The sequence below is a fragment of the Nannospalax galili genome, unplaced genomic scaffold, assembly GCF_000622305.1.
Source record: "Nannospalax galili isolate Female #2095 unplaced genomic scaffold, S.galili_v1.0 scaffold45, whole genome shotgun sequence".
NCBI classification, from domain to species: Eukaryota; Metazoa; Chordata; class Mammalia; order Rodentia; family Spalacidae; genus Nannospalax; species Nannospalax galili.
Genome location: NW_008355775.1, coordinates 5,382,203 through 5,396,074, shown reverse-complemented (window position 1 = coordinate 5,396,074; position 13,872 = coordinate 5,382,203). Strand labels below are relative to the sequence as shown.

Sequence of the window (13,872 nt, the reverse complement as noted above, 5' to 3'; positions counted from 1 at the left end):
TTCAAGCTCATTATATATATATATATGAGTATATTCTAAAAAACTTCCAGATTATCATCTCCTTGCTTTCTAAATTGAACAACTTCAATTTTCTATTCAAATGAGACTACATTTACTTAATTTTTTATAAGACCACTTATATACAAATATACACAAATCTTCATACATTCCTATATTCTTAAGTATAGCATATGTATATGTGTGTATGTGTACATTTATCACAAAAGTGACAAAGATAAAATATAATGAGCTTGAAAATCAAAATGAAAATTTGGGCACTTGCTAGAAAGGATTGGGGGCTCATAATAACATTTTAGACTATAATTCTTCTCAAGCTTAAAATTCTTTTTAAATAATTGTTGTAATAACTCTGCAATAGTAACAGGTAACCCTTACAAACACCTGCTATGTGTTTGCCAGGCACTTTTCTAACTGATTGAGAAACATACATGATAGGCATTTTCACAGAATTCTTTAAACCACTATATAGAATAGGACTCAGGACTCAGGCAGTATGGCTCAAAGGGTCATATTCCTACCTCTGTGCTCTGTTGTCTCTGCAAATAAATGTCATTTAAACAAGCACTTTGAGGGATTGGAGAGATGACTCAGTAGTTAAGAACTGCTTTTGTAGAGTCTGCAACTCCAGCTTCAGGGGATCCAACACCTCTGGCCTCTAGGGGCATCTGCACTCATGTGCAATTACCCCTCCTCCCAGATATGCATAATTAAAAGCAATAAGTATAAAATAAAATAAAAATAAAGCAAACACTTTGAGATCACCTGCCAGCAAGTGGTAGATCTGAGTTCAAATCCTGTCTCCTTTCCTTCTCCCAATGTTCTCCCCACTCCCTCCCAAAGAGATAACCCCCAGAAAGAGGAAAAACTAGTAACTATGAAGCAACACAAAACAGAGCCAAGAAAACAGGATAAAAGAAATAATCAAATGAAATGGCTCTTGACAACACAGGGCAGTAAAAAGCTGACAAGGCCTAAATGCAGACTCAAGAGGTGATCTGTCTTCCTGTCTTTTCTGCACAGCAGGAAGACTCAAAAGAAGGGATTTTCACTTTCACAGTTAAAGACTGTCAAAGAAAAAGTCTACATCCTCCTGCTTTTTGATTAATTGAATCCCTGACTTTTCAACAACATCTCATTCCTGGAGGAATGAAAATGCTTGTACCATCAGCTCACCCTCCTGAGCAAGGCTGGCTTACCAGCTCATCTTCCTGGGCAAGGCTGGTTTACCATCAACTCGCCCTCCTCAGCAAGCCTGGCTTACCTACTTCTGCAGGTTTACTGGCCAGCGCTGAGAAAGTGAGGTACGTGACATAGCAGCTTATGAGTCCTGACTGCAGCAACCCAGAGTGCGGCTGACCTGGAGAACGGCAAGAGACAGATAGAGACAGATTTTAAATCTCAGCAGCAAGACACAGGCTCTACATCAGACAGTCCATGCAGCATAAGCTCTTAGCTGCCAATGAACAAAAAACCCTTTGGCCATGATAAATACAAGAGCCAGTTCAGGCTAAAGAGAAAGGCCGTGTGACTTGGTATTAGTTGGGAAAGGGACTTTTTTAAGTTACAATATTTAAACAGTGTTAGGATGATTCAGAGTAATTATGGGATGGTGAGACAGGGTCTTATATAGCCCACACTAGCCTCAAACTCCCTATGCAGCCAAGGCTGGCTTTGAACTCCTGATTTTCTTGCCTCTGCATCCCAAGTACTGGGGTTAAAGGCATGTACCACCCCACCTGGTTGCTAGACACTTTTCAAAATTCACTATTTTAGAAAGGATTCTAATGGGGCTATACATTTATTGCTCACATTTTCTTTTTCCTATCCAGAAATCTGAATGTCATGTGTATGCTAATCATCTACAGAGTAAGACCCCTTCAAGAAACATCAGGCTGGGGACATCTCTATAACTCTTAAGATAGCACGTCTTAAGCACGCTAGCTTAAGACATCATCAGAGGTGGTTTATTAATGATAATTCACAACTCCACTTTCTGAGGTACTTTCAACCCCACTGTCTATTCCTCTGTATATAGGATCTGAAATAACTTGGGTGTAGCCAAGCTCACCCAGCTCTGCTGACCTCACTTAGGTAAAATTGGGGTCTCGGGAAGGTTAGTTCATAAGGCCAGGGGCTGCAGGGATAGGATCTCCTGCTTTCTAACTCCTTCCACACTGTCCTTGGCTGCTGGTCCCCTGACTAAGACAATCCCAGAAACAGAAACAGCTCCTTCCTGGGCCCTGTCATTCAGCTCTCCCTAGAACACAACAGATTTAACTCATAAATCTCTTGCCTAAGAGAGACTAAGCACATTTCCCCTTAAAGGCTCCCTTTAGTTCATGGCCTTGTCTTTGATCACTGGCTTAAGTTAAGGTCTTTCTGGCCACTAAGTAAGCCTATTCCTCTAGCACAGCCTGGAACACAAAAAGAGACTTGAATCTCCTCTATGGTAAGTTAAAGGATACCCTGGGCTTTAAAATAAAAAAAATAAAAAACAAAAAACACTGAGTTTGCTCAAAATCACTTAGGAAAAATATAAAGACAGTGATCCATGCTTACGGTTCTGGACACAGGGTGAGATGGCTGCCAATGAAATGAGCAGGCACAGGCCTCCATGCACTCCAAGCAGAATTTTGTTGTCCATGCAGCCATCCTTCTGTGTGTAAAATACTGCCATCAAAATCAAGCCTCCAACGGCAACAGAGTACATGATGAGCGTCACCAGGGATAGGGAGGCAGACCACAGCTTGTTACTGGTAGTGCCTGCAGTCCTGTTTCTCCAGGAAGTGGGCAAGATGGAGAGAGAAGAGAAGTCAGAAGGCCTCCATCCTCTGGTGCTTCCATCCCTCAGACCCTGATGGCATCGGGCCCTACCCAGGACTCTGAAATCTCTCATCAGGAGATACCTTCTAGCAATGATTACATCCACCTCAGTTAGAAAGTTCTCCTAAGTTGTCAACTTCTTCGTTCAAGCTTAGAAATATATTTAAACAGGAGAGAATTTTCTTTGTCTGATTCAAGTGAGTTCATCAACTAAAATGAAACCCACCAACTTTATTCTGGCTTATCCACTCGGAATCCTAACTGCCCTGGGACAGGTGCTGGCAATATTTAGGTATGAAGAAAGACGCAATGCAGTGTGGTTGGCTTCAGGTCTTCTCTCTGAATGCAAGGCTCAGAGCTGCCACAGCCTCTCCCTCAAGTGCTACCAGCACTCCTCTGAGGCTACCTGCGTTAATGAGAAGCAAACGACAGCTCCACTGCAGAAGCCTTGCCCGCCCAGCTCTTTTCTCTCTGTACTAAAAAGAGGGCCTGCAATGGAACTGTTTCTCCAAAATACTACTAGAAAATATTAAAGAAGTGGATGTGAAAATGCAGAGAATAAAATCAGGAAAATAAAAACCAGTTACTGGGGTATAGGGTGGTAGCTCAATCAGGAAACTTGCCACAAGCATAAGGACCGGAGTTCAAGTTCCAGAATTCACACACAAAAAACAGGTCATGGTGGTGAGCATTTGTAATCCAACTGGGGAGGGGGAGGCAGGTGGATTCCTGGTCCTCTCCGGCCATCAGTTTAGACTACTTGGAGAGTTCCAAGTCATTGAGAGACCCTGTCTCAAAAAAAGATGTGTGGCACTTCAGGAATGACACCTGAGGTTGTCCTCTGGCTTCCACATGTATGTGTATACACAATGGGCACTCACACATACATGCACCCTTTGCATATACACAAATATGTAAATAGAAAAAGGAGGAAAGGGAAAGAAAAACATAGCAGGGTGTACTATAAAGAAACTACGAGAGGAATGTGCTTTGCAGTTTATATAAATCTTGATAAAGGGGTGAGGTGAAGTAAGTGGTGATACAACTCTAGAAATTGTTCAGACCAAAGAGAAGGGTGTTTGTAAATGCTAAATGCAAGGAAAGAACAAAGGACAGGCTGAACTGCTGTCACCTGCCTTCTGATTCAGTTGCTCTCTGTACCACATTCTCCCAAGCTTTCAGAGAAAGCAACTTGCTTAATGTCTCCACAAAACTGGAACGTGTTCAAGCAATCCAGCTAAAATGCTTTAATAATGGAAAAGTTACTGTTGCCATAGACAAAGAAAATGGGAAGGAAAAGCCAAAAGGATAATGACACCAAGCCAGCACCGTGATGACCTCAGAATTACCCTGCATGAAAGGCACATAAAGGAAATGAGAGAAACAAGACACTAGGAGCCAAAACTAATGACAAGGCAGAGTGAGGTGCACATCAAAAGATGAGCTTGTGGGCCCATGGGAGCAACAGGGTTCAGTTGCTCCACCACTGGTTTGGGGAGTTATGGTATTAGTACCTGAAGTACTTTTATAGTTATATTATATTTGAAGTTAAATATTCAGTCTTTGTCCCTCCCCTGAAGTCCAGACTCATCTTATACACTTCTCCACTTGGAGGCCTAATTGGCACCTGAACCTGAGCACATCAAGAACGGCTCCATGTTCACACCACCCTCCTCCAACCTCACAGAACTGCAATCAGTTCTTCTTGTCAGTAGAAAAACAGGGAAGAAATGGAAAACACCAGAACTACAGTCACTCTCCTAGCCTCCACATTCCCAGCCCCACCTCCAAAGTCACCCAGACTTGAGCTTTCTTCAGCTTATACCAGAACCTGACCACTGTTGTAACCTGGCTCCATACTTCACCCCTCACCTACATCCCCTCACATTGGCCTTTTTAACATGCACCTATGGCTTTATTTAATCTTTTTCCCACAGAAAGATTAAACTACATTCTTCCCTTCAAAACTCTTCTGTTCTCCTAATATTTCACTTAAAAAAACAAAGACTTTAGGGCTGGGAATGCAGCAGAGTGGTAGAGTGTTTGCCTAGTAGGTGCAAGCCCTGTCCAGCACTACAAAACTAACTAAAGGTAAGGCATGATGGACCTTCAAAGGCACTATGACTGGGCTCAGGGCAATCTTTGATGTCACCTTTTCCACTCTCCCCTCACCACTGGACCCCAGCCATAGATGTCCCTGTGCTCCTTAAAAGCACAACAAGTTTAAGTCTCAGCAGAGTCCTCCCACAGGACAGCCTGTTTTCTTGAACCCTCTCACTCTACATTTGCACAAATGAACCTTTTACATAATTGCATGAATCTGTGTTGAATATCTGCCTCCCCATCAAGAGAATATCAGCTTCAAAGAGCAGGCTATTCCCTGACTTCCTGCCACCGTGTAGGACAGTGCCTGGAAAATGATGGGTGCTAACTGAATAGTCATATAAAGACTGTTGTTATTAAGAAATAACTTTGGTCAGCAATGTTAGCAAAGAAGCTGCTGTTCCTGCTGCTCCAACTTCATCTGGTGCCCCTCACAGCATCTTGCTTTTGGAGGCAGTCCAAACAAGTACTGTGACTATTCATCCTTATGGTCTTCGTGCCTACCACAGTGTTGTCTGGCACATACTTAATACTCTGAAAGCGTATTGACCAAATGCTGAATGAGAAGCTCTGAGACAGAACAGAAGAGGACCAGATGATGGCAGAGTCTACAGATACAACAGCAAGAAGGCTGGCTGGGCTCAGGCTCAGGCTCAGTGAGAGAACTAGGACTAAAGTAAAACTAACAAAGCGAATTTAAAATCCAGAATGCTGAGCTGGACTTAGTGGCACACACCTTTAATCCCAGTGCTGGGGAGGTAGAAGCAGGCAGATCTCTGTGAGATCAAATCCAGCTGGTCTACATATCGAGTTCTAGGCCAGCTGGGGCTACAGGGAGATCCTGTCTCAAAAAGACCAAAAAATAAAATAAAATCTAGAATGTTTTCAAAGTAGATATTCACTAATAACACCTAAATATACTATCTGTTTATTTATGGGAGGAGGCATATGGAGAGGCATAGGTGTGCCACAGCATATGTATGGAGATAAAAGATTTATAGAGGCAGTTCTCTCCTTCCACCATGAAGGTCTCAGGGATAAAACTCAGGTCATCAGGCTCAGCAGCAAGCACCTTTACAAAGTGAGCCACCTGGCCGGCAGCCCTACCTTCATCATTCCAATCATAATATAGAACGGACATTTCAAATCACAAAATGACTTAGAAAATCAAAATAAAACAAAACCACAACCATTAAAAACACTAGTTCAACCAACCACAGCATTTTACAGTATGAAATCTGGGGTCAGAGAGGCCGGGTGACATTCCCAATGTCAGAGCTCCAGGAGGAGGAGGAAGGACTACAAATCTGTGTTCTGCTGGCTTGGGGGCTGGTGGTGTGTCCACCCTACAGCATTTGGGGGTCTTCTCCTTGGTATATTTACAAAAACCACAAAACAAACAGAAAGAAGGCTGGGTATAGTGATTCAGGCCTTTAAATCCTAGCACTTGGAAGCAGAGGCAAACAGATTTCTATGAGTTCAAGGCCAGCCAGGGTTATATAATAAGACCTTGTCTCCAAAACAGAAAGAGAAACAAAAACAAAACAAACATAAGAAAGGAAAAGTGCCATCCAGCAAGTTGTTCCACTAAAACTGATGAGCATGTTTTCTGGATCAGTCCAGTATCAAGAGTCCATTTAAAAACACAGCAAAAAATGACCTCTTGTATTTTAAAAAACTCGTAAAAGTTGAAAAAAAAAAAAGAGAGAGGGAGAGAGAGAACAATATTAGCAAGCTTCTGGCTTATTCCTAATTTTAGGCAGACAAATCAACTATAAGTATGTTGACAAAAAAAAAAAGGTTTTCATTAGGATTTTGGTCTAAAAGCAACTTTAATGGCTGCAAAGCTCTTAAAAGCCATTCTTACTGAGTAGTTTCTAGAAAGTTTTCAAAGCAACCAAAGTGTTCCAAGAAGCCTGTTAAAACTTGGCATTGATAATTAATCCCAGAAAAATGGCTCCAGAATCAATCAAAGTTCTAAAGGAGGAGTGAGTCAGCGCAGAATCCTCAAGGGACTGCTATGCAACAGACAGTCAAGCACTCAGTATCTAGAAGTGCTGATACTGTACCACAAAGCACCTGGCTTGGCAGGATATTTGCAGAAGTTTTCAGATGGAACATTCTTTTTTAAAAATTTTATTTATAATTTTTATTTTCTGTATATGAGTATATTGCCTGCATGTGTGTAAGTGCCCCTGTGTCATGCAATGCCCATGGAGGTCAGAGGAGAGCATCAAATTCCCCTGGAACTGGAGTTACAGACGGTTGTTAGCCGCCATGTGGGTGCTGGGAATCGAACTCTGGTCCTCTGCAACAGTAGTCAGTGCTTTTAACCACTGAGCCATCTCTCCAGCCCAAGATAAGACTTTTTAAAAAAAATATTTTATTTATTTTTATGTGTATGCGTGTATTGCCTGCATGTAGATAAGTGTACTGGTATTGTGTAATGCCCGTGGAGGTTAGAAGAGGCTGTTGGATCCCCTGGAACTGGAGTTACAGACAGTTGTTAGCTGCCATGTGGGTGCTGGGATTTGAACCAGGGTCTTCTGCAAGAACATTCAGTGTTCTTGACCACTGAGCCATCTCTCCAGCCCCCGAAATAAGACTTTTTAAAACAGCAAAATATATTAGCAACATTTTCTTTGTCTGCACTTTCTCTAATATTTAACAAGTAATGAATGACTGACACTACACTGTTTTTACTGCTGTGTCCCAACAGCTGCCACTGTATCTCCTTACCTCCTCCTTAAGAATCAAAAACAGAACAATGTCCAAGCTGAAGAATATATTTGAAATAGTAAAGTATTGAGAAAATGTGGAAATGGGTTTTGTCTTACCCAACACAAAAATAAGACTCACTTTCATGGCATTGATTTAAAAAAATAAATAAATAAAATAAAATTTGGTATAAAATAAATGATGCCTAGGAAAATTTATAAAATAGCAGCCATGGTAGGCACATACATATAATCCTTGTACTGAGAATGCAGAAATAGGAGGACCATGAATTCAAAAATCATCTTAGGTGATAGATAGATGATAGGTAGGTAGGTAGGTAGGTAGATAGATAGACAGATGATAGATAATAGATATCTACAAAATAATAGACACTTTACTGGGTATAAAGAGACTTTTAAAAATTATTTTTATTTTATTTGTATGAGTATATTGCCTGCATGTATGTGAGTGCATCTGTGTCACGCAATGTTGAGGAGATCAGAAGAGGGCTTTGGATTCCCCTGGAACTGGAGTTAAGGACGGTTCATAGCTGCCACGAGGGTGCTAGGAATCGAGCCCGGGTCCTCTGCAAGAGAAGTCAGTGCTCTTAACTGCTGAGCCAACTCTCAATAGTACACACTTGCCTAGTATGCAAGAGACCCAGAGTTCATCACCAGCACCGCAAAAATAAATAAAGACAGAGAGCAATTAAGTATATTTTGTTCAGAATCACAGTCAGCTTGGCTTTAGAACAAGAGTTGAATGTTTGTCTGGTTGTCATTTTCTCAAAGACGATCAAAAAGAAAGAGCCAGCTATTAATAATAGGCATTTCTCACTTAGTCTGGGATGTGATCCTTTGAGTCTTGGGAAGCTGAGACAAAACAAAAGTTTTTTTAAAGAGGAGAACTATTTCATCACAGATTCTTTGCAAAAGACAAATTTGTTCCTAAGGGTTTTTGTTTTGTTTTGTTTTTTTGTGAGTTTTTTGTTTTGTTTTTGCTTATTTTGTTTTTAATCTTGTAAGGATGGGGGACTAGATGAAGCCTACCCAGGTTTATAGTGGCACAAGATCCACACAGCAGGTCATGAAAGGCACAAGCAAGAAGGATGGACAGGACAGAACACAGTATCAGAGGGGAGAAAATGGAAAGGTTCCCACAGGTGTGCAGGCAAGTGCTGGACCCAATGGCTCTGCAATAAAATCCAGAGCAGGCCCTTTCTCAATGGTAGGCAGCTTCTTTGACTCAATGAGTGGGTTCATTTTATAGCTTTCCATAAAAATCACATACCAGTTCTTGTTCCATTTATGTGCAAACTCCACAATCAGGAGGAGCTGGATACAGATAAAGAGGAAGCCCCCCACAGCTCCCACAGAGCGCCAGGCTGCAAAACACCACCACCCAAAAGGCAGAGAGGTGAGCATTCCATGTGTTTAGCTCAAAGGAAAATAATAATTTTTACTGAATGGTCATTATACCTTTAATACGTTTAATTCCCACACAACCATACAAGGTAGACACTATTCACTCTTTATACTTGCTAAAAACTGGGAGTCTATGTGAGTTGGTGTGATGGTTAGAGTGAATAGTCAACTTGGCAGAATCAAGAATCACTAGAGATGGGTCCCTGGGCATGTCTATGGGGGATTATCTTAATTATGTTAACTGAGGTGGAAGATCCATCTTAACTGTGGGCAGGACCCTTCTCTGGGCAGACAATCCTGGAATGTCTAGAATGGAGAAAGGGAGCTGAGCAGTAAGCAAGCATTTATTCTTCTTTTTTTCTGACTGAACATGCCATGTGACCAGTCACTGGAAATTCCTGCTGCCTTGACTTCCCTATCATGAAAGATATACATCCCTTTGAACTATAAGCTAGAATGAGTCTTTTCTCCCTTAAGTTGCTTTTGTCAGAGGATTTCATCAGAGTAACAGGAAAGAAATTAACACAGCTGGCAAAGCCTCATACAACATAAATGGCATGGCTGGGACTTGAATATGGCAGTCTGGTTCTGGAACGTGCAAGTGGAACCTCCTCTAAACTGAAGGTTATCCCAACAGATGCAGGAGTTTACAAAATCCAGAGTGGTTCACAATTTAAAAGCAAAAAAGAAATACTGCTAGAAAAATCAATAATTTAAATCTCATTGGGCAAAGAGTCCTGAATATCCATCCAGTGAGGGGATGAGGGAACAAGGGCACAGGTCTATTGACTCTGTTACACAGTACCTATAAACTTGGATGAACCACGCAGGCCATATGGATTGTAGATTGTCTATAAAAATGACAGAGCTAGAGCTGATCTGAGGGATTTTAAATCTTTTAGGTTACTTTTCAACTAGGTATAATATCCTAAGTATGCTAAAATATATACAAAAGTATATCTTCACAGGGAATAAAAAAGTAGCTAATCCTGTTAACGATAAAAGGAAGACTTGCATACAACATTTTAAAGAAACATATGAAAAACTAATATGGCCCGAAATTTAGCTGGCCCCTAATATATAAGTATGTAAAGTGTGGCTGGAGCCTATGAACTGCCATGTGAATGTTTTTACTGTCTCCATTAGAAAAGTGAATCTATTTAGATTTAAGAGTGTTTTGATCCACTGAAATTTAGATTCATTCTCACTCTTGCTCAGGAAAAGAAAGGAGCCCTATTTCATCTATGATTAGTGGGTCCTTTTTGATATAAAATATCAATAAGAAATATAATTCAATGTTACATAACTTCACAGAAAGTGAGTTTAGAAACAGACTAGGGGACACCTCCTTTATCTGATTTTCACAGCTAGAAGGTTCTGTTTCATGATGCCTCGTTTTCTGTGTGGTGTTCAGAAAGAATAAGGTATTCCTTGGACTGGCGGGGTCACTCTGATGTGCCAAACCAGTTTTCAAACACACTTTAAGGGCCTCATTTTCTTTTCAGACCAATAACCTTAAATTATCATTTCAATTCTTTAGCCAACATAGGAACAAAAGGTCTTCTCATAGGCTGCCTGGAATGTGGGAGGAATGGAGTGGGTTGGAGAGGATGATGTGGGCAGGTGGGGAGGATGATATGGGAGATAAGGCAGAACTTTTAAAAGTGCCCCTGCAACACACATATTTGCTGGGATTGAACCCAGGGCCTTATATTTACTAGGCAAGGGTGCTAACACTGAGCTAAATCTCCAACCCCTAGAACTTTAAGTCACGGGAAAAATCAGTAATTGAAATATCCAAGATACCCTAGACCATGCTTTTGAACAGTTTTACAAAGTGAATAAAAACAAAATAAATGGGGAGTCCAGGATACCCCAACAGTACCGTTTAGAAAAGTCTCTTGATCCGGAATGAAGAAAGCTCCTGAACACATGGCCCCCAACAACAGAAGTTTAAAGAACCAAAAGCTGGGAAGAAAAAACAAGAGGAAATACATTTAAATGATATTCAAAGAAGGACAAAAGAACTCTTGGAGGGTAGCATGCCAACCCACGATTCTGCCACTGGTAGTGTTCTCTTCAAATGGAGGGGAAGTGATTAAGTGACTGCAGAATGCCTTTTCCATAATTAGGCACACTTGGCATGGCCTCCCAATTGTGCAAAACTCCATTTCAGGGCAAGGGTGGAAATCATCTAGGGGAAGGCCTTGGTGCAAGCAATAAACTCTCTGTCTACGCTGAATTTCCCATTCTGGTACCACGCGTTACAAATAGCACTGTAGTTTGTAGGCCACTGGGTAACTCAAAGTTCCATCTGCCCCCAAATCAATGCCAAAATTTTTAACCAGAGGAAGAGCAGTCAGTGCTAATAAGTAGAGCGGATCCTGGCACACCCTCCAGGAAGACAGAAGACTTACCCGTTGTGAATGTGGGCCCGACAGCCTTTGCTATTGTTGATTTTCAAGGTTAACAGGCAAAATACAAAGAAAAAACAAGCCATTCCGAAGCAAACTCTGTACACCGCAGAATAGCCCAACAGATTCTCACAGGCATCACCAGCTTTAATGCCTTTACAAAAGTCTTCAAAGAAAGGGATCTGAGGGAAAAGAAGGTAGAAAAGTTGCCTGTTAGAACTGGGCTAGCGAGGAACTCGGTCTGGGTGTTCGCTGGGCCTGAAGCCAAATCCATGGTGCAAATAGCCGTGTGCATAACGAAACAAAGACTGAAGGAAAAAAAAATATATTCTGAAGACTTTTTCAAATTTCTCTGAATCCTTTTAAAGACACGGTCCTCATAAAACACTGCTTAGTCTTTGTTTACCCTGGTGATTTCTTACCACCAGAATTTCCATTGCATTTGTAGGAGGTGGGAATACTCTTCTTGAAACACACAATATACAGAATAAAAAGAGAGAAATTGCTTCACTATGGCTCCAAAGTGTCACTACCCTCGACAGGTGAGACAACAACTTAGCTGGTAGAGGATTTTGTTCATTCACAAATAAAAATGGGTATGTACACATATACACAACACACACATACACAGAGTCATGTAGTAGATACACACAGTACATATATCTACAAACAGCTTTTTAAAAGATTTAGGGTTGGGATTTGGTTCAGTTGGTAGAATGCTTATTTAGCATGCATGAAGCCCTGGGTTCAGTCCTTAGTATCACATAAAGAAACTGGGCAAGGTGATGCACACCTGAAATCCCAGCACTTGGGAGATGCACAGGAGGATGAGAAGTTCAAGGTCCTCAGCTACATACAGGGAGGATGAGAAGTTTAAGGTTCTCAGCTACATACAGGGCTCAAGACCAGCCTGGGATAACTGAGATTCTGTCCCCAAACTGAAACAAAATAAAGTAAAATATTTAAGCTAGACATACAACTCCGTGTTAAAGCATTTGTCTAATATGTATAAAGCACTGGTTTTGAGCACCACAAATAAAATAAAAGACTTTTATATAACGTATTATGTAATGTTCTGTGGAGGACTTTTTTCCTGATAAACAATAAGCCTGGGAGATTTCTGTCATTAGTACATAAAATCCTACCCTATTTTTTTAATTACTATAAAATACTTCATAGTAAGGCTAGATAAAACCTGATAACAGTTTCCACACTGATCATTTTTATTGGAGATTATTTTGTTTCTTATTCTGTTTTTTGGTATCATAAATTCTTTTTCAAGTCAGGCGTGCTGTGGCACACGTGTATTTCTAGCACTTAGGAAGGTGAGGAAGGAGATTACCACAAGTGTGAGGCCAACTAGGGATATATAGTGAGCTCCAGGCCAGCCTGGACTAAATAGGAAGAACCTGCCTCAAATAAAACAGAAAACAAAATCAAACAACCCACAACAACAAACACTTGTTCAGTAATCACCGGTGTGCATGCCTCCTTGGCCACTAATCAGGGGGTTTAGACTCCTGAACCAGAAGTGGAATTAGTGAACCAAGTACTGAGTGGGCTAGAGGGAGACTCTCATGTTTTCAAGGATTTACATTCTTCTGGTCATATCTGAAATTGTTCATTTTCCCAACCTGATCATCTTATTTAAAACCCAAAACCTAGTGTTCTGCTTTGAAGTATGTTATTACTAATAAGGTTCAGAATCTTACATTTCTGGCCATCTGTATTTTTCTCTGAATTGGCTATTAATTGGATTGTTTATAACCCCCCCATGGGTCTTTCTTTATGGGTCTTAATTTTCTGATAAATGCCAACAATAGTTTATTCTTATCCAATTAGAAGTTTTCAATGTAGAACTTGTTTTCATTAGCAAAATAATCAAAGTCTTCCATGAGAACAAGTAGCAGATTTCTATTAATATTACAGAATAAAGATTTAAATTTTTTTTGCTTCTAATCAACATCCAAGTTGAACACTCCAGAAGCAGAAATGAGTTGCACATCAAGGCTATTATAAACAAGAAAAGGACAAAGGAAATCATGGCCGAAGCCGAAAGTCAAACTGAGTCAGGATGAAGAGAATTTACCATTTCTTTCCAGAAGAGATCTTACAAAACAGCACGGGTGACTAGGACCCAACACAGGATTAAGTTTAACTGGCATTTGTCTTCTGAAATGAGAATTGCCTTCCCACCTCAAAAGGTCTTAGTCACTATTCCATCCGAATCAAACATTTCCAAGCACTCTAAGTGAGAGGTGTGGGCCAAAGTATCTTAGTTCTGAGACCCCACAAGTACAGCTCCATTTTCACAGATGTGAAAGACTTCACAAAGAAGGGCTGCCATTGTGTTTCCAACAAATTCCTAA

General features: G+C 40.8%; 1 protein-coding gene across 2 annotated transcripts in view; it reads right to left on the bottom strand.

The window, feature by feature from the left end:
• The window catches only part of Serinc5 (serine incorporator 5), a 109,410-nt gene that overhangs the window by 17,389 nt on the left and 78,149 nt on the right, over positions 1-13,872 (bottom strand). For both annotated transcript variants that reach the window (XM_008853323.3, XM_029556224.1), the window contains 5 exons: positions 11,507-11,685; positions 10,975-11,057; positions 8,956-9,049; positions 2,581-2,792; positions 1,283-1,378 (listed from right to left, as the gene is read on the bottom strand). In XM_008853323.3, coding sequence (XP_008851545.1) covers positions 1,283-1,378; positions 2,581-2,792; positions 8,956-9,049; positions 10,975-11,057; positions 11,507-11,685 — 664 coding nt within the window. The remainder of the gene's footprint in view (positions 1-1,282; positions 1,379-2,580; positions 2,793-8,955; positions 9,050-10,974; positions 11,058-11,506; positions 11,686-13,872) is intronic.